General features: G+C 40.0%; 2 protein-coding genes across 5 annotated transcripts; one reads left to right on the plus strand and one right to left on the minus strand.

The window, feature by feature from the left end:
- Positions 1 to 62: 62 nt before the first annotated feature.
- Positions 63 to 7,281, plus strand: MRPL19 (mitochondrial ribosomal protein L19). 3 transcript variants are annotated; one of them, XM_056343521.1, is made up of 7 exons: positions 63 to 178; positions 457 to 568; positions 2,291 to 2,409; positions 2,939 to 3,073; positions 3,887 to 4,068; positions 4,838 to 5,029; positions 6,975 to 7,281. In XM_056343521.1, exons 1-7 carry the CDS (start codon positions 121 to 123, stop codon positions 6,978 to 6,980), a joined length of 804 nt encoding a protein of 267 aa, XP_056199496.1. In that variant the 5' UTR covers positions 63 to 120; the 3' UTR covers positions 6,981 to 7,281. The 3 variants fall into 3 exon arrangements, with proteins under 3 accessions (XP_056199496.1, XP_056199495.1, XP_056199494.1); XM_056343520.1 differs by lacking the exon at positions 6,975 to 7,281 and adding an exon at positions 5,517 to 5,929; XM_056343519.1 differs by lacking the exon at positions 6,975 to 7,281 and having other exon boundaries at positions 4,838 to 5,336.
- Positions 5,832 to 27,752, minus strand: GCFC2 (GC-rich sequence DNA-binding factor 2). Of its 2 annotated transcripts, none has more exons than XM_056343518.1 (18): positions 27,316 to 27,752; positions 26,477 to 26,584; positions 25,025 to 25,183; positions 24,151 to 24,369; positions 23,102 to 23,187; positions 21,511 to 21,626; positions 19,650 to 19,836; positions 18,554 to 18,677; positions 16,793 to 16,871; positions 15,480 to 15,592; positions 14,573 to 14,772; positions 13,987 to 14,137; positions 13,582 to 13,703; positions 12,349 to 12,425; positions 11,530 to 11,596; positions 7,897 to 8,043; positions 7,428 to 7,552; positions 5,832 to 7,078 (listed from the first exon to the last, which is right to left on the minus strand). In XM_056343518.1, exons 1-18 carry the CDS (start codon positions 27,704 to 27,706, stop codon positions 6,964 to 6,966), a joined length of 2,586 nt encoding a protein of 861 aa, XP_056199493.1. In that variant the 5' UTR covers positions 27,707 to 27,752; the 3' UTR covers positions 5,832 to 6,963. The 2 variants fall into 2 exon arrangements, with proteins under 2 accessions (XP_056199493.1, XP_056199492.1); XM_056343517.1 differs by having other exon boundaries at positions 13,987 to 14,140.
- Between the last annotated feature and the right edge of the window lie 229 nt (positions 27,753 to 27,981).

A 27,981-nucleotide genomic window follows, 5' to 3' on the forward strand; every position in this document is an offset into this window, starting at 1 on the left:
ACGGCTGGGCAGCACCGCCAGCCGCAGCTCCGCTTCGCGCTCGGGGTAGTTTGGCCCGCCGCGCCCGCCATAGCGGCGCTGCGCGCAGGCGCCGGCAGCCCGGAAGCGGCCGCAGTCGCCATGGCAGCCGCCTGCGGGAGGCTGGTGCCGCGCAGTGCCGCGGCGGGCCTGCCTGCCAGTGAGGACCGCCCGAGCCCCTTGTGTCCCCCCCGCCCGGTGCCCCCCGACCGCCCGAGCCCCTTGTCCCTCCCACCCGGTGCCCCCTCTGGCCCTTGGCCTGCCCCTGCCCCTCAGCGCCCCGCGGCGTGTGTGCCCGGAGAGCGGGGGCGGCAGGCCCGGAGCCTGCTCTGCGGCATCGCGGTCTCGAACGGTGCAGCTTTTGGGGGCGGTTCAGCTTGAAAACAGTTGGGTTTGTTTGGTTTTTTAATATTTAATATTTTTTCTCTTTTTTTACAGGGTGTTTTTCTTTCTCGGGGTATCGAAGTAACAGCGATGGAAAGCCAGCAAAATTTCAGCCGCCTCCAAAGCCCATCATTATTGACAAGCAGAAGCAGAGAGTGGAGAGGAGGTAGGGTGGGCTGGTGCTTGTTGTGGGTTTGCGCAGGGCTGCCATCATGTGGGTAATTTTTGTGGGCACCTCCTTAACTCTCCAAGGCTTTATTACAGAAAAAGCATTTGCGAAGTTCTAGCAAAGACCATTTATGTTGAAATATGTTTAAAACACCTTAAAATAACTGTGTTCTGGAGTTCCTGAAAGTGGTGAAACTTGAGAAAAAATGTATAGCAGCAAACACCCTTGCAAATTTGGGGTTAATGTGTGAGGTTCTCTCTGTTGAAGGTGTACACCTCTTCAGCATGCCACAAGGTGCCTTTGCCTTAGATCTTAAGATCAGCTGTGAGTCTATACACTGCTCCTGTTTGTGAAATGGAGCTAATGTCAGCAGTGATAACCATGAGACATCTCTCATTCAGAGTATTTTGGTTGTCACCTCAACCTGTTTGAGTGGCTCTAAATGATTCAGTGGTTAAAACTGCAGTGCTGTGTTCAGAAGCAGAGTGATAGTACTGTTATTTTTCATGCTCACACCCCCCAAAAAACCCATAACATGGAGGCAGCCTAGGAATGGGGAAAGTATTAAAAATCAGACTATAAAAATTTCCATTCTGTCTTCAGATCCGTTAATGGAAATATCTTTCAAGATTTGAAGAGTCAGTGTGGCTTTTCTAAGAAATGCAGTGTGATGTGGCAGCTGGGCAGAACAGGGAACTACATTTAAATTACATTTTATTCTCCTGAGATTGTGCAACTTTGAAGATCATGAATAGGCTTGATGTTGTTTATTGTGTACGTGGCTGCCTGTGGGTAGCAGCACCAACCAGAACCTCTGTGCTGCCCTGTGCCCCCCTCACCCACAGCCCCCATAAGGTTTGTAAGGTGCGTTTGCATTTGTCCTTTTCTGCGTTGGGCACTTCTCTCCTGGCCAGATCCAGGACTTTTAAGCTACTTCTTCTCTTTAAGAGATTTTTTTAAGATACATCTGTGAATTAAATGCATCCAGCTTCATCCTCAAGCTCTGAGGCCAAGAGATATTACCATCCAACCCAGAGTGACCACATCCAAATGGTCTGTTGGGAACGGTCCTCAGCTCAGACCAGTGCTGCCCCAGGAAGTAAGTGTGCCTTCAACTCAGCAGTCAGATAACTGAGTTCCAGGACATGAGGAAATTTCTTGGCATGGTTTAATTTATTGGAGCAGAAAATAGTTTCAAGAGTCCCTTTAAGCTTTTCTTACACAAAAGAACATTTATCTGGTGTCTCTTGTAGAATCAGTTTGTAAAAACTGATAATAGATTGTGCCATATCTGTTATTATGAAGTCATCAAATAGTAAGTGTTCCATCACATGCATTACAATTAAACCATGAAATAACCTGTTCCTAAGCTGTGACAGCAGTAACTGCACTGTTCTCTTTCAGTCAGCTCCTCTGAGAACATTTGTTACTGTTTTTGCAAAAAAAGAAATTCCAACTGTTTAAAAGAAAAAAAAAAAAAAAAAAAAAGAAAAACAACAAAAAAACCCAAACCCATGAACAAAACCCCACAAAAAAACGTCTAGATAAAACAAAAAAAACCACATTGGTAACCTCATGGACTGCAGTTCATGTCTCTGAAAAGGTAACTGGTATTGGTGGTTGTGGTGGTAATTTTTAGGCCAAATACTTGGACTTCTCTAGTTCTTTTTATGCCAATACTTTTGTTTTATACTTACTAAAGTTTGGATTTTCTTATAGGTTCCTGAGCCCTGAATTTATACCTCCCAGAGGGAGAACGGATCCTCTTAAATACTATATAGAAAGAAAGGATATGATACAGAGAAGAAAAGTCTTCAGCATCCCAGAGTTCTATGTTGGTCAGTAACAGCATTAAAATTTCCATAATTTTGTCACTGTTTTACATTGGGTGGAGTGGTAGAAAGTGTGGTCAGATGTAGAAGAGCATCACAGTGTCAGGTGTGTTAGATCAACTAGTGTGTGTTTCTATACATTCTACCTCATATTTTAATTTCATATTTACATTCATTTTCCATCAAAATTATAATACTAATGTGTTTCTTAAGTTTTTTTCAATCCTGGCGCTTTAGCGTATGGTTCACCAATAAGGCTCAAGAAAGGAAAATATTATTTGTATTCAGTTTGGATAGTGAAGAGTGAAAAATAAAGATGAAGGTCTGAAGGTGAAGAAGCTTTATAGTTAATCTGCAGAATCACTCAAATATATATTAATTCAGGGCATGTTAGAAGTTTATTCTCTTTCTGATGGTTCTCGTGGAAAATTAAATATTTTCAAAATGTACCTAAATGCATGCACTTTGACTCTCCTACCACATTTTGGTACATATTTACTTGAACGGTCTATTTAGTTTAAGTTTTTTTTGGCAGGCAGCATACTTGCTGTTACTACTGCAGATCCATATGCCAGTGGCAAAGTCAACCGGTTTGTGGGCATCTGCATTCAGAGAGGAGGAAAAGGACTTGGCGCTACCTTTGTCCTTCGAAATGTTATAGAAGACCAAGGTGGGTTTTTAACTGTGGTAATTATGAAAAAAAATGTTGAAATTATATGTGAAGGGATATCTGGAGTAGAAATTCAGTCTGTGGAGAGGATGACAATAGACTAAAGTGAAATTGTGAATCTGCCTGCTAGGAAATACTGCAAGTTTAAAACTTTGCGTGGAGGTGCTGATGTGCTATATATTTGAAGGCATGGAACAACTTAGTATTTCGTCTGTATACTCTGTGATTTTTAGATCTGTATTCTGATGAGACCGAATGCCATCCGGTATGGTGCTTATACTGAGCCTGGGCCACTTACTGCTGTGTAAATACTAGCCCAGTTTGAGGGCTGTGTGTTTGCATGAACTGGGGAGAGAGGCATGAACTCTTCAGCTAGCAGCTGATGAGCAGAGTTTTATAGTAGGTTCATATTCTGGTTTATGACAAAATGGGGGGGCGATGCAAGTATGAAAGGGGTGGGTGTTTCTTTATATACGTTACGCATGCAATGAGATAGGTGGTAAGAGCCCTTATAATCAAAAGGGAGTGAAGTTTAAAACCCAGGCTTATCTTAAATTCAAGCCATTCAATGTCTCTTAATCCATTCTGTTATCAAAGACTTGACTTACAAAATAAATCTGCATTTGCCTGTGCAGATATAATGCACATGTATGATTGATCGCAGGTGCACACAGCACTGTATATTGTAGTTCTCTTACAAGTAAAAAGCAGTTCTTGAATAATACAGAAATGTATAACACTGAAGAAATACTAATTTGGTGTTAGTATTTCTAATGAATTTGGATCATTAAACCAGACTTTTCTCTCTCTAAGGTGTTGAAATACGTTATGAACTATACAGTCCTCGAATCCAAGCGATCGAGGTTCTGAAGCTGGAAAAGAGACTGGATGACAACCTGCTGTACCTGCGAGATGCCCTCCCTGAATACAGTACTTTCGACATGAATATGAAACCTGTGTCTCATTTAGAGCATGAAGAAATTCCTGTAAACAAGGTAAGAGCTGTATGTTTCAGAAGGAAAGCAGAGTATCATTCAGGTAACTTTCATCTCTGACTTATCCTGGAAGGCTGTTAAACAGCTCTTTGCTATACTAGTTACCAGTGACAAAAGCATACAGAATAAGGCAAGGCTTTAATGCCATCTCTCTAGTGAAAGAATGTTGAGAATGTCAACACCTACCACTCTCAGTAGTTAATTCTGAAGACATGCAAGGAGCAGTGGCCTCCATGTGCCTCTGTATAACCTTGTGCACAGAGGAAAGCTTTTCTCAGAGAGATATTAATGTGGTTACATATTGGGAGTAGTAGGTGTCAGGAAAGAAGGTAAGGTTGGAGGAGTCTGCTAAAATCTGCATCTCCGAGAAGATCCAGAAACCAGCAGATGCTGTCAAAGAGTGTTATCTAGTAACTGAAGTGACTTAGAGCAATCATTCCTCCTCTGGTATGCTACTTTTTCCTTAAAAAGTAACAGTAGAACTACAAAAGATCAGTTAACAACACATAAAGTGAAAAGGACAGTATAATAAATGAAGACAGTGTTGCTTAAAAAGTTCTGTGAGATACTACGGCAACAGTGATGTGGACTCAAAAAAATTCTTTTCTCCCAACAGTGTAAAGTAGTAGTTCCTTCAAACGCTGACAGATTGGTCAGTTTTCTGTTACTTCTGTTAGAGCAGCAGTTGTCTCACCTTTTGCTAAACTCACAATCAAAGTTCTGATTTCTTAATACCTTTTAATTTATTTTTTTGAATCTTTCACCCTAGCTTCAGGTACGAATGAAACCTAAACCATGGTCAAAACGGTGGGAAAGACCAAAATACAATGTAAAAGGAATAAAGTTTGAGCTACCTGAAAAAAAAATGCAAGAAGCACAGAAGTGGAGCCAGCCATGGCTAGAGTTTGATATGCTGCGAGAATATGATACTTCAAAAATAGAGGAAAAAATTTGGAGAGAAGTGAGTGAAGAACTTAAAAAATGATGGGTTTTGTAGTCTAGGAATTACTGAGAAAATTAATTACTTTGAATTTACTGTATGAATTATCAGTTGTCAAGTTTTATAAAATATTACTAGCATATTATAAGCAAAATGAAGTCAACTATTCCATAAAATTTTGAAGTGTACAGACTTTTGTGTTTGAACTACTGATTCCTGAAAACAGCCACTCCTTTTTCTGAGTGTAATGCTATGTTCACCCCTTCTCCAGAAATGAGAAGCCTTTTAATACTGCAATTAAAAAGAGGGGGTTGTATCACCCAGTCAAGTTAGTTGTGTTGTCAAATCATGTGAATCAGTGTAAGGTTCGTGGCAATGTACTCAAAAGTGTCAGAGTAGGATCTCAATACTGGGACAGCTGGTTTCACAACACTTGCTTCTGCTATGGAAATACAGTTTTAACTGCCCTCCTATGCTTACAAGTCATTTCAAGTAATCTTTCTTCCAGAAAGATCTACAGAGCTAAAGTGTGAGACAACATCTGTTACATTTTCATAATGCCATGAGACTGGGTGCTTCAGGGGAGACCTTTAACTGGGATGACACAAAGAACAGGAAAAAAGCACTGAGATCACAAGCTTGGGGTGATTGCTGATCATTTTTGCTGGCATTCTAAGAGGAAAAGCAACAGGAGTTTGCCGTTACTAGAAACATCAACTTATAACTCCTAAAGATAATGAAGACTAATGGTGGCTGAGGTTCTTTGATAGTTCTAACAACATTCTTGTCACATGTTAAAGAATTGAACTGTAGGAGTCATTAACACAGCAAAATATTTTTACTTTATTTCTCAAATAAAACAATTAAAGAGTCATCTTCTGTCTGTAACACTGAGCAAAACTATTTACATTTAAAATATTTTACAAAAATATATTTTTAACTTAAAAATTATAAAAGAAATCAAAGCAATTAAGTCTGCAAGAGTTAAATTCTAGTCCCAGAAGATGTGGGAGAAATACAGTCACAACTAAACATACAGAGTCTGTGATGCACTATAATTTCTACAATAGAGCATCCTTATTCTGTAACAACATTTATTGTAAATATACAAAGTTATAAAACATCAGAAAACTAATAAGGGTATGATGAAGTAAGGTTGACTAGATCTTACTGGGAAACAAAAGGAAGACTGTCTTAAAGAGTTTCAGTTACTAGAAAGTAACTGAAGTTGTTCCTGTGCTGCTCATCATCAAGATGTCCGTTCCTAACAGCCTGACAGAGCAGGGCATATGACAGCTGCAGCACTGGGCACACTAGTGCAGCCTGTATCTACAGGCACATGTCAGACACAATCTTCACTATGTATTTGCTCTTCCCCAGACATTTGTCACACAGCTTCGTACCTCACTGAACCCACATTTCCATCAATAAACACTCACCACTCAAACCCCGTATCTGCACACTGACTCCCCTTGATTCTGTACCAGGGTCAAAGCCCCTGCAACGTTACAAATACTTTATCACTAGGGATGGTTTAACAATAACCCTACCAAAAATCACTGTCCACCACAAGTTAGAAGAGTTCAATGACTGCTGGGTCAGAGTGATATTTAGCAATGAATTCCAAAATAGTGTGCCAAGTTGTCTATTGGCTAGCATAATAACCATTACAGGCACTTTGTCCTTCCAGAATTGTTCCAAAGCATTGTCATATATTTTTAGAATACCTACACCATCACTTTATTTCGACAACTGTAACTTCTAAAAAGACTCCTTAACCTAGGAGTAGGCAGCAGTAGAAGACATTGGGAAAAAACAGAAGTATTTAACAATAAGACAGTGATTACTACTGCATCTTTGAGTAGGCAGGATCCACTAATTAAATTTCATGTTAGAACTGTTTTAGTGTTAATAGCAGGCTCATTTCAGTAATACAAATTTTGCTTCAAAAATTTCTATTTCCCAGTTATAGGTTTAAGGTGTTCAAGTTTATACTCTTCAATGAAGTCTTCAACAATATGCAGAGCTTTGATTTTCACTAGCAGGAGGAGAGCTTCTTTTGTTTCATCACTGGGGAAAAAAATATTATATAGCAGCACTTTTACGTACCTGACTACTTAAGGTATGTAACACACTATGCTGATTAATTGTAAGAAGTCATGTATCTCTTCTTGGCTGCTTGTCATCAGGTGACCTTGGCTACACTGGTCACTAACAATACTCAGCATCCAGCACCTCAGACTATCACATTAAACTACAACTGCAGAAACATCCTTTACATTATGGACTCCATCTTTTGTTCTATGTATATGTGATGACAACATCCTTGAAAGCATTGAATATATGAGACTTCAGGAATTTGAGAAATATTTAATACAAACTATTCAAGGAAGTGCTTGAATCCCAAGGAAAGTCTTACCTGTGGTTATCCTTGTGTAGCGTCTGAGCACACCGCAGCAAGTGCTGGCAGAAGTTCAGTAACTCAGGGAGGGTTGACCCACTTTTAAGATCTTGGAACCATCTTTCTGGGAGGCATGCAACCACCTGTTCACACAAAGTTTGGAAAGTTTCAGAAGTCTTTCAATGTAACCAAGTCATATCAACTTCTCACAGGGACTTTTTGGCAGGTTCAGTCATTATTAGTAGTGTGATTTTTCTCTGAAACAGATTAATTATCCCCACAAGTAATTACTTTTAAGATCTTACGGACCAATATTTGCTTAAAAATGCTTTTATGTACCAAAGTCATAAAATTTAAACAACATTAAATGTTTGGGGTTTAATTTTTTTAAGTATTCTATCTTAAGTTTCAACCCCTTTACATGGGGGTGGGGGGGGTGGGGTGGGAATTTAGCATACACCCTCTTCCAATGTACAATGTCTTTTACCTTCTTACACTTTTCTATATTATCCGGCCCTAGTGGTGTGTTTAAGAGGTTCAGAAGAAGGTAACGGTTCAGCAACTTGCTCAGTCCCAAATCCCGGACCGTATCTTCTTGTACAATCCCATCCCAAAGAAGAACATTGGAGAGGAGCTGCAGTAGTGAAGAAACATAGAATGTATATACCTCGTGGCTGGAAATGTGCTAAAACACAATACTTCAAGTTTTATGTATGATAAAGACAAAAATACTATGTCCATCCAATTAAAGTACTCAAATCCCAGGATTCACACTCTCCAAACTTAACTGTCAGTTAGCCACTAACAAGCTGCATACAGTAAATAACCTTACCTGATAGAAAGCTCAAAAATAACTAGATTAATAGGATATGGAAAACTTGGAATAATTAAAACTCTCATTGTATGTACAAAGAGGATCTTCACAGTATGACTTTGCAAATTGGGCCCGGTCCTGGGGCCCTTTGTACTGGTAAGATGGACCTGGGATGCTCACGTGCTGATAAGAGGACACTGGTACGCGATCTGTCCTGTTTTTTGGTTTCGAAGTAACTTGGAACAACGACCCCCACGACCACCACCAGGAGACAGTGCACAAGCACAAATGGGAGGAAACTTATGTTAATGACTTCTCGGTAGCCTAATTATCCTAACGCAACCTATTCTCGGGCATCTATTGAATATGTAATGAATGTATACTTTAAATCACGTGTGCACAAAGAAGTCCGGGCAACAGGTGCTTTTGGAATTATCCACCCTGATGCCCGCTGGTAAATTAAACATACCTGCTTTATAACCTATCCTGAGTTATAAAGTTTCATTCTGCATGTCATACCAAGTAGGATAATTTCACATGTGCATATGAACTGCACTCTAATGCATATATGTAAGGTAACTTCCCATGCTGGGAAGAGTATTTTACCCTTTAATAGGTTAACAATTTGCTAATGCCCAAATACAGAAGATGACTGTGCTTTACACAGGAGAGCTAGCAGTCAAAGCTGAAAGCATGAAAAAAGGAAGAGTATTAAGACACTCCCCCTACAAGAATTAGTAAAATGAAGTGCTATCCAATCCTAAGCAAACAGAATCAGAGACAGAAAGTAAAAAAAAAAAAGTTACAAAACAACATCTGCTCAGGGAAAGACTACACACAGTCCCTCATAACACAATGGGGCAGGCAGCCATGATTCATAGCAACACAAAGATTTTTTTTGTAGTTGATCTCAGTATTATTAGGTACTGAGAAGTTTAATTCTGTTGCCCCATCACTATAAAACCTTACAATTGTTATTCTTGAGTCTGACATAAGAACATGAGTATTTTTTCCCTTAACTTGCAATAGATTAATTTTCAGGGAACTTGTTCAGCCTGCTGTCTTTGCAGTCATCAATCAAAAAGCACTAACAAAGCCCACCACCTTTGCACAGTCTTCTGGAAGTGTCCCATCAAATACTCCATCCAACTGCATGAGCAGCCAAAACATTGATCAAAAAAAGGAGTGCTTCCACTGGCCAGCATTAATCAGGAAAGTACACAGTGTAGTAAACAAGAAGCACATCTTGAGCTACACACTGTATCTAAGCAAGTGAGGCAGTATCAGGGTACAAACACTGAACTTCCATCACCCAGACTTTGCATTAGAAGAGTTCCTGGCTCACTTCTCACCCAAGCCAGTTAGCATTCCTCCACATAATTTCTGGGCATGGTTTAGAGGCTGTTCCCAATAAGCATTGTGAAGATGGCATCCCATATTGAAAGGCTGGGCTTAACAGCATGAACAGGGGGCTGCACAACGGCAGCGGGTCTCAGTGCCAGAGTCCAAGCAGGTCCCAAGAGTCTTGACACCAATGAGCTGCAGTTCTATTTACCTTGGAATGACCAAACTCACACCTCCACTCCAGAAAAAAAAATGATGTGACAATTATTCAACAGATATACAGAACAAAACGCTTTGAACTACTCTCCATTATCACCCCTTCAAAGGTGACCGCTATGACAGTGAAGACAAATCAAAAGCTGGAAGGAGAAAACTTCAGTCTACAGAGGAAAGCACCACCCAGGTCTGACTACCAGGAAAACACAAAACACAATCCTAAGAAGGTGGGATCAGAATTCCAAGTCTGCCTCGGCTTTTGCTAGGTGTCCTAACCCCTAACTATTAAGCTCCCTCTTGCTTTCTCTTTGTCTGTCCATGACTGATTCTTGCACAGCAGCTCACCTCAGGAGCAGAGGTGACAAGTCTTGCCAAATAGACCTCAACATATCCAGTTTTCCAGGCTTTTCAACAGAAAGGAAATTCTGCATCATGACAACAGGAAGCCTACGCAGGGCTAGGCATCACAAATAGCAGGGGAACCAGAATATTGTCAGGGATTTTGATGGTTTTCATGCATCTAAGTCTCATCTTTAGTAAGAATCCAAATCCACTCCTAGTGGAAACACATCTTAAGTAGGAACTGAATCACAGGCATTCAGAAATTCCCAACTCAGCACCCCAAAAATAAAATTACAACAATGTGCTGATATGAACACACAGTAATTATATTCTACAATAATAAACTGGCATTAGTTATGCTAACCGTAAAGCAAATACCCATTCACTGTGACCAAACTGCTCAGGTACTCAGGTATTAATCCTGTTTCTCCCCATTATTAGGCCATGAAGGTCCTGTGCACCAAGCAGACAAACCAAACAGATTTCTCTTTCCTTCCCTGTCAGCCTCAAAATTCCTGGGTGCCAGGCTGACTACTCCCCTCCTAAGGAGCCCTGAAGGTGCCAGGCACCCAGCCAAGCTGGTTGTAGCAATGACCCCATCACAGAACAGGGAAGCATAACAGCAGACAGAGCACTGTCTGTAAAATTAAGCAGCTACAAGTCCTATGGGGAACTTGCAACAGAACTGCTGCTGGACAGCAAGAGCCACGAGCCCCACAGAGGCCAGGGACACCTCCGCCATCCTCTGCTTCCTCCAAAGCTTGAGTGACTCCTTTACATGTTTCTAGCCTAGGTTATGACTGTTACATTATTGATACTGCAAGCCAAATATTAAGATCTGACCCAATCTGCAGAGAGCTCAGGTGATGAGGAACCGTAAGCTAACCTCTTCTGTGCTACGCTACTTATAAATTGTGCTACACTGATTCTGATGATAAAAATATTATGCTAGTCTGATCATAAAATTCTGTTAAAAAAAAATAAAGCTTTAATTGTATCTGCAACTTAGTGCCATCATAGTTCTGCCCAGGATCCCCAAAAGAGCCTAGCTATCCCCACAGTGTTGGGTGAAAGGGACTAAGATGGTATAAGGCCAACAGGCCTGGCTGAGACACTCAAAAAAAAAAAAAATGAACCAGTAGGAACAGATGGTCAGATCAAAGTCTCTTGCGGAAGATGTACCAGCTGGGTAAACAGAAATTGTGTGTTCATTTAGTTCATTCTTAAATCATCACATGCAGGTTGCACAGAGAACACACCCTTCACTGAGAAAAATAGTTATCCGTCCTAATAAAAATGTATTAATCTCCCACAAATTTGGCTTGCCTGAAGATATATTTCCTGAATAACTGCAAAATATTTTTTTACTAAAATGAATGTCAAAGACAGCTGTATTTTCTCTACCTTAACAGCTGACCAAAACCGTCTTTCTTGAAATTTTGAACATAGTGATGACTTGTCTTCCACTGTGCTGGTCATGGAAAGAAGAAAATAAGTTAAATAAGATTTATTTTTAAAAGATGATAAACAGACAATTGATCTTTAAAATACTTATGAATGTTAATTCTGAAATTCTTTCAGCAGCGACAGCTACAACCAAAAGGAAAGTTTAGGGAAACATCTTTCAATCTGGATCCATTATATTATAATTACTATGAAATAATTTCCAATAAAGTTACCAATTGGGAACACCTGTGTCTACATTTCATGGAATCATAGCAGAACAGCTTTGCTTAGAACCAAATAACCTACACAAACTTGAGCAAAGCTTCTCTCCTAGCTGTATCTTGACCCCGCATCTCCTAGACTCCTACTTATTCCCATCTTTGAAATAAGTGTCCGGCATGAACAATAAAACCCCTGTTTCAGGAATGACAGGAGGAACTGGGGGACATATGCACGTGACACCAGACCACCTAAACTAAGACAGGCCCTCAGATACAAGTAGCTATGCTGAAACCAGGTTATGGACCGCATATATTGGAAAGCTTTTCATGACAAGAGAAAAAAAACCAACACCATTAAATCAGTGGAGTTACCCTCATTAGCGTTTATAAACACACATCATATTTCATAACCTTTCCCATTATAGAACAGTAGAAGGCCTGTTTGTTCCATTAGCTGTTAATGGATGAATACAGTATTTCATCTTCATCTGTGGGGAGAAGGGTAGAAGAATTGGGGAAAAAAAAAAAGTTTGAACGAGCCCCAGAGTCAGCTTACCTTTTAGGATACAGAGGAATAAAGACATCTTCCTCTATAGATTTCTTCATTCTTAGGACAACAGTGTTCTTCAAATCCTATTAAAAAAGGAATTATTAATGTGTCCTCACAAGACAGACAACTTCCTCCATTTGTAACAACTTCAATGGTTATTTTGTTCATCTAAAAGTGCAATGTGTTAAAGATAAATACAGTTGCTACTTGTCCGTAATACACACCAAGATCATGGCTATATTAAAAACAGTAGACAAATTACAGCTGTAATTATCTACAGGGTTAACCTAGAGGAATTTTTTAAAGATGAAATTATTTCCCTAAGTGAGGCCTTTTTTTGCATGTTAATTTGCAAGGCAACAGGAAAACTGTATAGCTCAAGAACAAAATAAGTAATGCAAATAGGATCTCTCTAAAGCTGTGAAATTCTATGTAAAAAAATACCACCATAGCTAGGATAGTATGTGGTTTTAGGCAACGTGCTTTTAGGTGCCATAGATTGCCACCTACCTTTTTTTTATAGCCTATTTATTTAAAGTTCACATTTATTTTCTGTACAAACTGTATCTTGGCTAAGGTCAATTGTACCACTTCAAGTCATAGTTTCAAATCAGCAGACTTTGGAAGGCTCACAGTTGGAAGGCATAAACATTTCCTTAAAATTTCTTTTCATACTCACAGCCCAAACATCCACCCTGTTTCACCAGTTTTACATCAGAATAAAACTGGAATCATGCTGAAGGAAGACATGCTAGTGTGACTGTGTATAAGAGTATTTAATAAAAGATTGCTAAGATTATGAAGTAGTCTTTACCTAGCCAATTAACCACCCCTTGAGGATTTTCAAATTTTAAATTCTAAGCTTAAGGAGTTGACCACTGGAGCATTATTAGCATTTAAAGCTCAAATTTTGAAAGATTTAAACACAAATCTAAATTCTAACCATTGTAACTGCAGTGAAGCAAGATTAGATCTACACTCGGATACCTGACAGGTACAGGCAAAATTTTTCTAGGAACAGAAGCTAATTTCTGCCTCCAGAATGTCCCATCTCCCACCATCTTCAATAATGAAAGCACCAGAGAGCTGGAAGTTTAACTTAATAGAGTGACAAAGCAAACAAGTAATCAGAACCAAACAAGTTCAGGACAATGTTCTAAGTGCCCATTTAGGGGCCCACACAGAGAGTACACACAGTGGATGAAGGTTTCCCTTCCCCAGTAGCACAGGAGTGTTTACCTCTTTTGCTTGACTGCATTCATTTTTGGAGAGGACTTGTTTTTCAAAGATGCTATTGCAAAGCTGTACAAGGTTCTTTGTCTGTGAAGACGACAAAGGATCCCACACACTCTTTACAAATGCTAGGGGAAAAAAATAATCCCAATTTATTTTTAATTCACAATATGCATGTAGTTATCCACTCTAGTTTCAAGGCATTACAAGATAACAGAAGTAAACATATAAAAAGCTAAGCCTCTCACAATAATCTTAACAAGCAGCTACCTTAACCTCACTCTGTGGAACTATGTAATCAGTACATCTTGAAGTACCATTATATAACTAACATTATTTGATAGCTATCACTTTTATTTAACATTTGATTGCCTAGCTGCAGTGAACATTTTCAAGATATTCTTACTCTACCTGTAATTTTTGGAAGGATAGTTTTTTCAATCACTCTAGGCAAAACTTCTTGATCAGGATCATCATCCCTTTTTGATTCAGATTCATGTTTGGCATCACTGAATTCTTCTATAGCTCTGAACCAGGGCATCTCTTCCAACTCTGTAAAATTCTGCTGAAAGATCATTCTTGTTAGTTGTTCAGCTGGTCAGGATTAAAAGAAAAGCTCCATCCAATGATACCACAGATTCCCACTTAATTTCAGTTCCACCCTTATCACTAAATGGGCCAGAGCAGCAGATAAAAAAAAAAAGATTTCCAAGATAGAATTTAAAGGGTGGGATTGTCAAAGTGTTGTCAGAGAACTCAGGAGAAGTATTCTTTTTACAGGGGGTGTTGCAAAAGAGCCTGAAGGTAAGGGGAAAGGAGAAAGTTAAGATGACTCCAACCACATGTTTCAGTTTCTGAGCCCAACGTAGCATCTTTCTATTCATACATAATGTACTGTACTATGTATAGGAAAAAAATAATCTCATTTTTCATACTAACACGTAATGCAAACGCACATACAATTTTTGAGGAACACAAAGTCAGCTGATGCACCTACCTCAAGAGGATTCCAATTTATTAACTGAACTCTGATCAAAGGATTTAATAGTTTAGGCAGGCAGAAACTGATATAAGCATCGCAGTAAGTGTCAGGAAACTTCTCTTTCCATTCCTGGAATTTCAACAGGATTTTTCTGATGTCACAAAAATCTGCATGTACATCTTCAAAGACTTTCCTACTATCCTCTAAAACGTTATCTATGAATAATATTCATTGGGAATAAAAAGAAACAATCACAGAACTTATTGAGGCATAAGCTGAAGTTTATACATCTACAGGACAAAGAAACATCTGTATAATTGCATTTGTCACTTATCGGACACACCTGACACTGAAACACGTTTAAAACCAGTTCCCTGAAAAACTCAGTTTCAGAAAAAAAAAAGTCTAACCAAAAAAGGCAAGCTTCATCACCTATTCTGCAGATTTATACAACAACTATGTACCACAGTGATAAGTTTCAGACATGAAAACCCTTCTGCTGTTATCCGGAGAACGGGTATCATGCCTTTCCCTACTCTTCTTCATTTATTCATTCAAGACAGTTAAAACACCAACCTTTAAATCAGTCTTGTCTTCTTTGATTACACAAAACATGTTGTAGCATTGCACTGAGTACTCAGATCAGCTACAGCATAATCTAGAAGAGCTTACTTCTAGTTGAAACAGTCATGTGCGATGCCACTACCACGTAAATCATACCAAAAGAAATCTACTACTATACGCCTATTCTTCCCACATCATTGGTCAGACCTGTCTGAATGCGTTTCTTTTCTGCAGCGTGTAACTAACAATGCGTAACTGAAATGATGCATTTCTTCACCTTCCCCACCCATAAAAAAATATTTTAAAAATATGAGAGAGATATTTTGTTCTATGACATCACATTAAGACTGTCACTAACCTTTGCTCTTCTGGAACTCTTTCACCTCTGTTGGAGTCAGCTCATCATCACTTGACATGCCTTCATGGTGATCAGTTTCTCCCGAACACTCTCTCACTTGCCGTCTACAAGTCCTGTATTTTGTAACGAACCCAGATGAGTTACTCTATCCCATGTATGCAGAAGGAAGCTTAATGAAAAATAATCCAACTTCAAAAAAGTACTGAAAGCAAGTTTCAAAAGCAACAGCATAAGGAAACACAATGAGGGAGCAACAGTAATTATGTAACCATATGGACACATAAACCCTGGAAGGAGAGGATTTGGGAACTGATGTAAAAGAGGTTACAGCAACATCCCTGATCTCCCCTCATGAAACATGTAGTAACCTTCACTTGACCTCATTTCCACTGAGGCTAAATGACTCATCCTATCTGGAACACTGAACATCAAGCATGGTACTGGACACTGTTTCTGACCGTTATAGTGTAAACTACCGAGCTCTCAGTCTTTGCCATCTCAGTTCTGGATCACTCATGCAACAACCCACATAAAAACTGCGATAGCACCCAAGTACAGATTAGGCTCAAAAAACTATTGCCATCACCAAGAATCGTAACAGGCTGCAAAATCAATAGTTCGCATCTCTGCCTCAGGAAAGTAATATGTGATGCTATGATATGAAAGTGGTATTGCATAAATACTTTTATACAGTTATTTACATCAACCAGCATTAAAGGTTATCTGCTTCAAGTGGGAGTTCTTATTATACTATTTTTCATCCATTAAAATCCAAGGTTCTTGTCTCAAAGTATAGTTATCAGTTGAGGCACCAATGCAACCATAAAACTTCCAAAACTCCCAATAACTTAAAAAAATTGGTACCAATCTCTGAACACCGTAATTTCCAAAACATACTACCAGTCTGACCTACAATGATAGCAAAGTAGGGGCTAGATGTTGCTTTGTTCCACTCACCACCACCACCTCAGTAGTAACAATACCACCTAATTTTGGTATCTATACAATACTACAATATATTTCTGTGTAAGATCATAATTATTACGTATTACAGCAGGAATGAAAAAGCTCCCGTCATAACTTTGCCACATTTAAGACTTGTTAATTTAAAATAAAAAGATCTATTGGCATTCAGATTTAAATCAACATGAAAACAACAGATTCACAATTATATGGTTTCAAAGTACTTCAAGCTTTGGAAAGCAAATATGTATTTTTTTGTGTAATCTCATTTAGTCATCCTACAGGTTTACATTCATCGCCACATAAATGACAGGAAGTCAGTACACAGCGCACCTATATGTAACACCTACCTTCGATGCTCACACATTTCCAGAAGCTGTACCTTCTCATCACCTTCCAATCCACCATTAGTTGGTTTGTCACTCCCACCTATCAGAAGACAGAAACAGCCAAAAGTAAAATTGTATGATTTTAAAGTTCCTATTTTTTCAAACAGGAAACACAGATACTTCTAGTATTGTACTTCATTTGGAAAAAGCCAAAGAAAAATCAACCCTCCTAACCAAAACCCTAACAGTCTCCAGAGCAAAGCACAGTAAATATTACTTGCCAGCTGTATAGAGTCAGATGTGGTTGTTTGCTTACAGCAGCTGATGAAAAGGTGAGTTTGATGACATTCCAGTCAATGCTCACTGCTTCCTAATCCTGGAAAAGGGACTTAGCGCCTTCCACAATAGGTTCTTAGCAGTGTGAAAGGCAAGTACAGGAACCTGCCTTTGTCCTCTATGTCAAAAGCGAAACCACGTAATAACTTTTGAGGTTAGGTTCCAACATTGCAATGGAAGTCAAATCCCCAATTTACACTATTCAAAATCACTGCATTTAGATTTCAAGACTAGTCAGCTCCCCACTGCTTCCTGTTACCCGAGTGGTCACTGACTGTGTAATTCCAATTACCTATCCCTACTCTGATCCTCTAGTCCAACACAGAAGTAGAAACTAGAAGCATTTGCTAGTTGGGCCATTCATTTCTAGCACTATCAGCTGGCTGATAGGCACACAACATGCCAAAAAAGCATACTACTGCTGAAGTATTATCATATCAAAAAAACCCAGCCTTTCCACTATATTAAATAGAACTAAGATGATAAAAAAACTATTAAAAGTGCTCTTAAACATGCAAGTACAGTCTCATTTGCAATGTGCTGGAAGTAAAATCATTTTAATGGCAACTATTATTATGGTAACTACCTTTTTCTTCTTAATACCCGCTGTCAGTTTGCTACACCATTTTACAAAACCATACAGGCCGCTAGCTTTCTCTAATCAGCAGTTGATCCTGTGTAGCAAGAAGACTGAACCCATATGACCAGCAGTTACCAGAAACTGGTCCACCTGGCCTCCATCTTTTCCCAAGAGCTCCAAGCATATTGTTCTTAGCTTTGCCCAAACAGTTGTAAGGGGTTTGGAGGTCTGTTTTTTTTAAATAGCAACAGCTAAAGATTTACATGGCATTCAAACAATGGTGTGCAAAGAAAATACAAGATGAGAAAATAGTAGTAACTTTTCCTACAGTGACTGAAAAACACCATTTTGCTAGACAGAACCCTTACAACAAAGTGGCTTCTTTTTTCATGTCCTTCCGTCACATCGTGTGACCTCCTAGTTTGAGACCTTCATTCTGAGCACACACAGTCTTAAAAGACACTCATGTAAAAGTGATGTTGCCAACTAAACACGTTGCTTTCTCATATAATCACAGAATAGCATAACAAGCAAGCTTTCTCCAAATTAAGACCTACTGGAAAACAGACTCATTTTTAATTCTTAAATATTGACATAAAATTGCTGAGTTGAATAACCAGAATTTGATCAAGTACTTGGTCACGTTATGTTCACTATTAAACCAGAGGAAAAATAGTATCATGAGTGTTACTGAGGTACGGATTTCAATTGAGGTATAGCAGAACACATCTACTGATGGAGGGAGTGGGGTAGGGTGTGTGAAAGGAGATCAAAGAAAAATGAAAAACTTCATCCAAATGGTAATTGTACATTTCTGCTCAGAGTGAATGTTTCAATAAGAAGGTAACTTCTAACTTCATACTAACTTGTCAGATGCTGAATATAAGCAGATTCATTTTTCAGCTCATCTTGCCTTCGTTTCAATACTCTCGTTGCTTGTTGCTCAAACAGTACATGTACAGCCAGTTCTAGCTCATTAATGTATTTCAGCTGAAATACAGTAAACAGTAATCAGGTTTGCAATTAATTAAAATCCCCAAAAAACAAACAAATAACAGTTTCTATGGGTTTGCAGTATAGCTGTGAAATTAGAACCAAAGCATCATACATTGAAAAGTAATATCCTGGTCATTGGAGTTTTTCAATCTTTTTTTGTAAGGCTGAAAAACAAACTAAATACCAGTTACTCCTCAAAGGATACCCAAGACTTCATACAAAAGCGTTCAACAGGATACTACTGGTATAATTCATTTGCTCTGTTTGCTTTTGAGCCACTGGGTGTTAAAATTTATTCATTAATTAATATTTTTTCCTCTTCAAAATTATGTAAAATTCACAACTGCAATGCAATTAAGTGACATACGTTAGATTTGATAGCACTATCTGTAGAGGATAACAGCAGTTTACTTTCAGTGAGGCCAAACTTTAGGTGGCTCCTCCCCTTCTCCCAACATCTTTTTAAATACACAAAGTTTGCAGTTCAGGAAAACAGATGCAGCCAATAATGTAAAGAAATTCTCACACAGCTCTGCTAACTCAATTCCAACAGGAACCTAACACAAGATCCTTACTACATCTGTTACGTAACCCTAAGTAAAGGCATTTTGAGATTCCAAAAGTGAATTTATGCACCACCTCTCATTCAACTGCAGTGCGCTCTGATTACTAGACCTGCAAAAAACTCCCTCCAACAACACTTTGTTTTCATGCAACAGAAACTAGATGAGACCACAGCTCAGTTCAGTATACCTATACCAGCTCGATCATCACTTCAGGTGAGGGTTGATTTGTTTTCCCTATATTTTGTTTCTTGTTACATTAAAATTTTGGATAGGACTGATTATTAACTGGATGGTGCCCCTCACCATTTCCAAACAAAAACCTCTTATCTTTCATTAACAGAATGCACTTTTATCGGGGAAGGGGGGGGGGGGGGGAGGGGAGGGAAGAAAATACACATACTTTTTCATTCAAACAGTTTATCAAGTTTTCTACATATGTTTTCATGGCCCTGTAGAATTTGTAATTCAGAGCTGCATCTGAAGACTTCTCTAACTCCTGGACAGTGATCTTTGAATTCTTGATGTCCTCCATATATTTTTCATACTCCCGCTGGTGGGCACGGTGCACATCCAATAATGATGCTATCCTACAAAAGAGAAACCCAAACAACTAAAATTATCGCCAAGTTAACAGCTGACATTCCAAAATACTTTTCTCATTATAATCACATACAAAATCTTTGCCTGTGCTAATAATAGTACTTGTATTTGACCGAAGCAGTGCTGATTTACTCATGCCAATATTTGCAGAAGCATGAGGTGTGCACAAGCGTCATGCTTTGGAGACTCAAACATCACTTGCGTGGTGCTAGTCTTGAAAGCACCACTGACATTTTACCTGGATGCCTCAATAACCACGCTTCCCAAAAACATAAAAAGCCACATTTTGTGGTCTCACATTAAATGGATTCTACCCAATGTAACCTGGGAAAAAATACAGCTCACGTCAGCATGTCCATACTAGTTTAATATAAGTTGCACGGACAGCAGTAACTATAAGCAATCACCACATGCTCACTACTAAATACAAACCAACTGAGGACTCTTGCTGCTAGTAGTTGATCAAACCCAGGAACATATGTCTACAGCTGTCACTAAATATTTAATAGCTAGTAGAGGAACATTATAACAACTCTGCTTCCTTCCCCCTCCCCCTTCCCTTCTTACATATCTCAAGTGTTTGCTCAGCTTAAGCAAGCCTGTAACAGAACCAAGAAATGGACCCCAACTTCTTTCACTTCCCTGAAGCAGGGAACACTTTTCAATGACAATAACCTAACCAAGCTATTGCTTTCTATCATGCTACAAGTTAAAAAAAAAAAAAAATTAGTATTTATCATGTTAAACACTATAATCTATAAAGTTTACATCAAACAGGTTCCCCATCCCCTTATTGCTATTTTCCAGATGGGTTTCCCACTCTTGACAGCCTTACTCCAACTTTTCTTATTTGATTCTGTACCTAAATTCCTACTTCGTTTAACTGAATTCCTTTCAGTTGATTATGGCAAAGCATACAATTCCACAAAAAGATTTAAACCAATTTAGTTGCAATGCTTTTAGCAAGCAGGTCAGTGATAGTCTATACAAAGCAAAGCGCATTCAGAGAGAGCTCAATACAAGTTCATAGCACACATTTATGTCTCAGCTGTATAATATTACTTGTCTAAACTTATCTGAACAGCTGCTTCCCAGTGCTCTGAGAGATGACAGGGGTGGCTTACCTTAGGATGCCTGACCCCAGCTGTCCTTTTCACACTCCCTCTTGGAGGTTCCCACCTCCATCCCAGGACATTTCAGGTGCCCATACAGTAACTAAACTGTTAAAGAGAAGTCATGGCCTGGCATACAACTGAAGAAAAAAATCAAAGCAGGTTCTACGTTGCCTAAACAGGCTGTAGAGAACTTACTGCTGCTTTAGAAAATACTGAGCTATTTTTGCAGCTGAAAGAACCACCGTAAGAGAGTTAGGATTGCCAGCGCCATCTGCCCCAGCTGAAGTTTTGCTTGCTGGGCAAACATAACATTGAACCAACGCTCCTATCAAAAACTACTAGCAAGCATGAAAAGCTGCTGTCATTTCAATGAACTTACTCTCTAAAGTTCACTTGATAAAACACTCTTGAAAAGTTGCAAGGTAAAGTTAAAAATTTGTAGTACCCTACTAGACATCATAAGACGCATACTAGACATGAAATAACCACCAAAAAATCCTCCAGTACATGAACTTAACTTTTGAGTTATCCAAAAGCAGGATTTACCTTTCAGTCAGTCGCTTCTTCACAATTTCCAAGTTCACAGATGGTAGAGAAACAGAGGGATCAAACTTTGGTTTAGCTGGTTGAGGTTTATGCAGGAAAGCCTCATCATAAGTTTCCTACAAGAATTTTAAGTGTTAATTTTTAATACACCATTTACACAAGTTTTCCATCTACAGCTCTATAGATCACAAGACTTATTATTTGAGAATACAAGCCATATGACATAAAAATACATTTCAATCATCAAATGAAGTACAGAAAAGTACAACACACAAGCAAGGAAAACAAAGTATAAAAACTGCATATGTATGTTGTATAAAAACATACAGTGCATACACATATAAATAGCTCAAAGTAATCCCTAATTTAGGGTACACTTAAGTTGCTGTCTTGGTCTGAAAAAATAAATAGCTTTCAATAATGCATAACGCTTCTGTACTAACAGCTGAGACTTTACTAGTATCATGATTCCAAATATAACATGTAGAAATATAAACTATAGCCAAGCAGTGATGATATCTAATTTCACTCATATCTTGCTTTTTTAAAACTATTTGAATACATTTATGATAAATTATTTGCCACCTATGAGTCCCTTAACTTTCTGTTTTCTTAGAGTAAACTTTCTGACACCCTCAATAAATACGTATGTATCTTCTGACAAAGCTAGTGGCCAAAAGACAGATTTGTCACTGACAAGTCATCTTAAATGCAATTGTAACTAAAGTTCCACTGAATTTTAGCTTATAAATTAAGACACTTTGCATTCTAAACCAGTAGAAGTTTGTATATTAAAATGTAGCCAAAACACAAACAGTTGAAGCAATTAAGTCCGTGACTAACAAGGTCTGCTACTAAAAATTGTTTATTGAACATCAGAAAATAAGTTTTCCAGAAACAAAGTAGGCTAGGAGGACCTAAGATCACCAGTCATATACTGGCTTTGAAATTCAGCAGCAGAAAAATGCAACTTTCTCCTAGTCCTCTAACTACGCCCTTTTAACAGGCAAAAATGTCTACAATGGTCTATTCTGACATAAATAACTGGTTATTCAGATTTTTCTAGCTGATCCAGAGTAGGTGATTCAAGCCAGAAACAAAAACTTCGAGCTCATCAGAAGATACAGTTTATTTTTACAATTATTTAACAGAAAGAAACCATAATTCTACTGAACTGTTAAGAGAGCTCTCAGATTGCCACCAAACAAATCTAGCGTAATAAAAGAATAATTTTTGCTTTGCGACTTTTTAACATCTGTGTTATTTGAATACTCTTGCTTTTAAGATCCCTTGCACAGCAGCAAATAAGTCAGGCTTCAGAATTTTATTCTCTGCTTTTCAGTCTTCCATCACATACGGGTACCTGCCTTTGAGGCAGACAATACCATGCTTCTGAACAGCTAGACAGAAATCACAGATATTCATTATCATCTTCCCATATTTCTCATCATCTTTTCCCTGAAGAATCAGGGTATAACTTCTTAAAATCTCCTCTAATGAGAGGGCAGGAAAGAGATACAACAGTACTACAGAGAAGCTCTCTTGCCTACAAGCAAAAGCAACTTCTAGTGATTAGGAAAGCATGTGTCACCTGAGAGAGTTTAATGGCTTTCTTTATTTGTTGTTCTTCCCACTTCATTTGTGCTTCTTCTTCACTTGATTCATCACCCACAGACACTGGAAGTTAAACCAATCATTATTAGATGTAATTACATTCTTTATTTCTCTCCCCTCTAAAGCAACAAGGCCTCTCCCAGCCATTACTGAGAAGTGATAGACACAAAACCCAGCACAATTAAAACGTGCAGATGGAGGACTTCCTAACTGAAAGGCAAGGAAGGCTTGGAAATGGCTAGTGGGATTTGTAGAATTGACACCAGTATTAATTTCCCTAACACAGTTTCTCAGGCAACTACTACTGCATTACAAGGAGCACAAACATCTGTTTCACATCTCCAAGCAAAGCTGTGTATAATACATGTAAATAAAAGTACAGAGTATAACAGCAAGTGACATGATACATAGCAAATCCCTGAGTGTTCCAGAACATACACTCTACTACAGGAACAAAAATCTCATTAGCATTAATTAGAATTGCAGAATCAGCTTGTAGTTATGCATTCCTTATACCCTTATTCAAATAACAAAGTAAGCCAGCGGTTCAAAAACAAAACTAAGCAGCTATAAAAGGATAAAGCAATGGAAAAGCTAGATATGCTTTGCAGGCACCAGGCTTGACTACTTGTCAAGGGCTGGGTTGCTAGGACATGGGTTTTTTTCCAAAACCAGTCACAATGTCAATGCAGGGAGAGCACTCAGAAGACTGGACCAGAAGCAAGAGACAGGATCTACAGCAGCTTCATTTACATTACATGCTGTGCTGCCTACAGGACAATTTTTTTGAAGTCAACAAGGCCAAAAATTTTTCCAATGTTTCTCAAAGCATCCTGCACCACCCCATTAGTGAGACCTAAACCAGGCTAGTATTCCATATAAACCTCAAGTAACAATCGTACAGCCTTTTGCCAAGACCCTGAGGAGCAAAGCCCTGAGCTGCACTCACTCCTTACCGTACAAGTCCTGCTTCCAGACACCAGTAAAACAAAGCCACAACCACTGGGAGAAATGGCACACACTCACCCATGTGTTCAGTCATCCTCTGCCTAAGAGTTCTCATTTTAGGAACAAAACTGAGACTCTTCATATCAGACTTGTCTTCACTCTCTAAATCACTGCTTCCTCTCCTTCGAGAGACCTGCTGACTGTTTGAAACATCCAGTGGAAGATAATCAGCCTGTGTCCTGGCTAAATGACATTTCCTCTGAGCAGCCTCGATACACGCTGCACTGGGGATATTACCTGCATTGAACAGAAAGAAAAATCTCAGCAAAAGACTAAAAGCAACACTCTGTATCACTCCTAACATCAATAATCACCACTGTTCAGGATCACTGTAAAATTCTGAACATAAGACAAAAAATGTTGTACTGTGCTTACCATGTTGAATATAAGGAGACGGAAAAGCATCCTTAAAAAGTGTCTCTCAGTCTAAAAACAAAGCTTACGCTTTTTTTCTCTTAAGTAAGTCGCTGTTTGCCTGTCCTTCTCCTTTCCATCTCCCCAAAAGATCAGGGTTACTAAACTTAGCAAGTTTACAAAGGAGTTGAAAGTTTATAAACCAGCACAAGTGAGGTTATATCTTAATCTCATTAAGGGAATTTTGCATTGTTAAACAGGAATGCTTTGCTGCCTTTCTTCTGAAACCAATGGTCATAATTTCACATCCATTTCCAAAAATAAAACAGAAATACAACAAACATCTGCAACCAAAAATACTGGGGAACCATCACTATTCTTTCAGGAGAAGGGTAGCCCTGATTCAGCACAAACAAGATGCCTACACCTTATGTGATTTAAGCTGAGTGGGATTCACCTCACCTATTTTGTCATGTACTTCAAACAAAGAATGTTGTAAAATAACTTCCTTGAAAAAAATATCCAGGTGATAACTAACCTGGTGATAAATCCTTCCTCCTCCATGGAAAGCTGGATTCATTTTCAGAGTCCAAGCTGTTGTAGTCCTCACTTAGTGAGGAATAACTTTCATCGTCCTTCTCTTCTTCTTCATGAGTGCCAGTGGTGCTGCCAGTTCTAGGCTCCAACGGACAGATTTCTGTATTAGGGGGAAAAAAGTAAGATACATAATTTCAGTTTCAGCTGCTGGAATCTGATGTGTCATAACTAGTTACCAGTAACTATTTACACCTTGCTGCAGCAAAGAGTGGTTGCTTAGCTATCTCCACTTGTGCTCATCAAAACACAAATTTTCTGACATTACGAGACAGTTATTTACAAGCCAGTTCTTGTCTTGAATCAAAGCATATGCGATAGTCCTAAACTAATATGTCCTTCTGAGACACAGAGCACATTTGCATGCACAAAAGCAGTATCAGCTCCCAGATGACAATTAATTAATATGCTGATAGCTCGCAGCACATTTGCATTCATCTCCCTTGACTTTTAAATCATATTTAGAAAGTGGGGTTTTTTTTAAGCATTAACAGAGGGAGTCCTCGTTTAAACTATAAAGGTTTATGTATGTCTATCTTGTCTCCAATTACCCCCGAATTCTTTCCAAGCATTGATTTCATCTGCCACTACATCTTCAGTAAATCAGACTACTGAACAAGGGAATATGCCACCTGTTATGACTAAGAGGTATACTCTTAAAAGAAATTACTAAGAAAATTTACCATCTCATCTGAATCACAATCGCAAAGGGAATTATTTCTCAATCTCATTTATTTTTATCTAACAGTAGCAATTAGGTGTGTATATCTGTTTCACAGAGATCTCAAAAGGGGAGCAGAGGGGAAGAGAACTTTTAGACACATCTGTAAAACACACACTCTCTGTAGTTCAATGAGACTAGGAACAGCACTAGAGCAATCAAGGCTACTGACTGTATTCAATATAAAACATTGTATGCTGTTAACAGCATACAGTTTAATAACACAAAGTTTAAAGTTTACATTAAGTTTTATCAAACAAAATTCTACTAAGCTCACACTTTCTCTCAATGCAAAGACTCAGATTAAACTGTAATTTGACAGCAATAAGCAGTGGATAGTTGCCCCACAGTTTGAAAGATACAATGCTGAGGCACAGATTTGTCAGAAGTTTAACAACTCTGATGTACTACAGGTGTTTTGCATAACCAGGTCTTCTCAAGAACAGCCTCCAAGTTCTGATATTTTTACCAAGGCCATACGGAAAATAATCTCAGCACAAATAGATCAAAATTTTAAACCTGTAAAGTAACATTAAGTATAATCCTGGGTTCTGTTAACAAGTGGGGAAAAAAAAAACCCCATCAACAGTATTTGTACATCACTTTACTTACTGATGTTGCAATATATTTTCATGTAAATATTCCATAAAATATTTAACTGGAAAAAGTACTTACTTTTGCTTTCTTCAGTTTCCGACTGTGCAGGCAGCAGTCTTTCCTTCTTTTGAATTCTAAAGGTTACTTCATTGAAGGAAGGCTTTTTAATTTTAAAAAATTCTTCACCTACCCAGATAAAACAAAGTGATTCTGAGTAACATTAACAAAGCAGTACATGTGCTCTCTTACATGTATTACATACACAGCTCTATGTGTGCACAGCATAGTTTTTGAAACTCGTGCTGCATTAAGTATAACTAATTCTGTGGCTTTATTACTCACAATCCACCACCTCTTAATTTACAGCTGTGCAGCCCACCGTCATCAATACTGGCCTGCTGAAACGTAGGGTTTTTTGCAGTTTGTGTCCAAAGCGACACCTCTACGCAGCCCTGACCTGTCTAGTGACATCATGCACAAAAGCAACAGCCCAAAAGAGCCAATTCAACATTTAAATTTCAATTATTTAAGCTTGGTCATCATTAACTAGCCCAGTCTGGGAACCACATACTACTGCTTCCCCACGGTTTCCTCCAGGTCTAAGCAGCTTTCAAGTGCTTCCCGGCCAGAAGCACACAGACATACAGCACCTTCGAAGTAATTTCATATGTGTTTCTCTCACAAATGCTCACAGCAGCCCTAACCATACCACAGCACTGCCGGTTGCGCAGGGTGCCGCGGCACCGCCTCAGCAGCCCGGGCTGTGGGAGGCAGGCGCCCAGGGCGGGCCGCGGGCCCGCTCGCCCCAGCGCCCGGCCTGGCAGCTGCAGGCCGCCGGGCTGTGAGGGGCGGCTGCCGCCCCGCAGCGGGGCAGCCTCCGCCGGCCCCCCGGAGCGGGCACGCCGCCCAGCCCTTACCTTCCCGCTCCTCCTCGCTACCGAAGCTCAGCAGCTCCTTTCCCCGCCGCGCCGGCCCGGCCCCGGCTCCGGCCGGACGCGGCCCTCCGCCCGCAGCCGCTCTTCCGCTCTCCTGCCGGCCCCCGGGGCTGCCCGCCCACTCCTCCGAGGGCGGCGGCCCCGCCGCTGCGGGCGCCCGAGCCCCCTCAGGGGACGCGACGGCCCGGCCGGTGTCCCCCTCGCCCTCGTCAGGCTCCGGTTCCCGCTCGGAGCGGGAGCTGGCGACGGAGGCTGGCGACGGAGCGGCCACGGGCTCGGGCTCCGGCTCCTCCTCACTGCTGCTGCTGCTGCTGCCGCCGCTGGAGGCCGCGCGCCGCCGGCCGCGGAAGTTGCGCGGGGGGCGCCGAAACATGCCGGCTCGCGAACGCGGGGCCGCGCCGCGCCACCTCTCGGCGCGCATGCGCCACAGCCCCGGCGCGCAATCCCCGCTCGGCGCAGGCACGCCCCGCCGCCGCCCGTCCCGCCGGAGGTGGGCGGGGCCTGGGAACAGCTGTCCAATGAGGGCGAGGAGGCGTGGCCCGCGCTTAACCCTTGAAGAGCCGCAGGCGGGGCGAGGCGGCCGCGCTGAGGGGGGCGTGGTGCACGCAGGGGCGGGCTGAGGGGGGCGTGGTGCACGCAGGGGCGGGC

Source organism: Falco biarmicus, chromosome 6, assembly GCF_023638135.1.
Source record: "Falco biarmicus isolate bFalBia1 chromosome 6, bFalBia1.pri, whole genome shotgun sequence".
Lineage (NCBI taxonomy): Eukaryota > Metazoa > Chordata > Aves > Falconiformes > Falconidae > Falco > Falco biarmicus.

Bases quoted from the DNA above. Each gene is read 5' to 3' on its own strand.
- MRPL19 (XM_056343519.1), top strand. From the start codon at position 121: ATGGCAGCCGCCTGCGGGAGGCTGGTGCCGCGCAGTGCCGCGGCGGGC. The intron at 179-456 runs GTGAGGACCGCC...CTTTTTTTACAG, and splicing joins CGCGGCGGGCCTGCCTGCCA to GGTGTTTTTCTTTCTCGGGG. The intron at 3,074-3,886 runs GTGGGTTTTTAA...TCTCTCTCTAAG, and splicing joins AAATGTTATAGAAGACCAAG to GTGTTGAAATACGTTATGAA.
- GCFC2 (XM_056343517.1), bottom strand. From the start codon at position 27,706: ATGTTTCGGCGCCCCCCGCGCAACTTCCGCGGCCGGCGGCGCGCGGCC. The intron at 24,370-25,024 runs GTTAGTTATCAC...TGTTCAATGCAG, and splicing joins GAGGAAGGATTTATCACCAG to GTAATATCCCCAGTGCAGCG. The intron at 16,872-18,553 runs GTTAGTATGAAG...GTCTTCTGATAG, and splicing joins TTATATTCAGCATCTGACAA to GTGGGAGTGACAAACCAACT.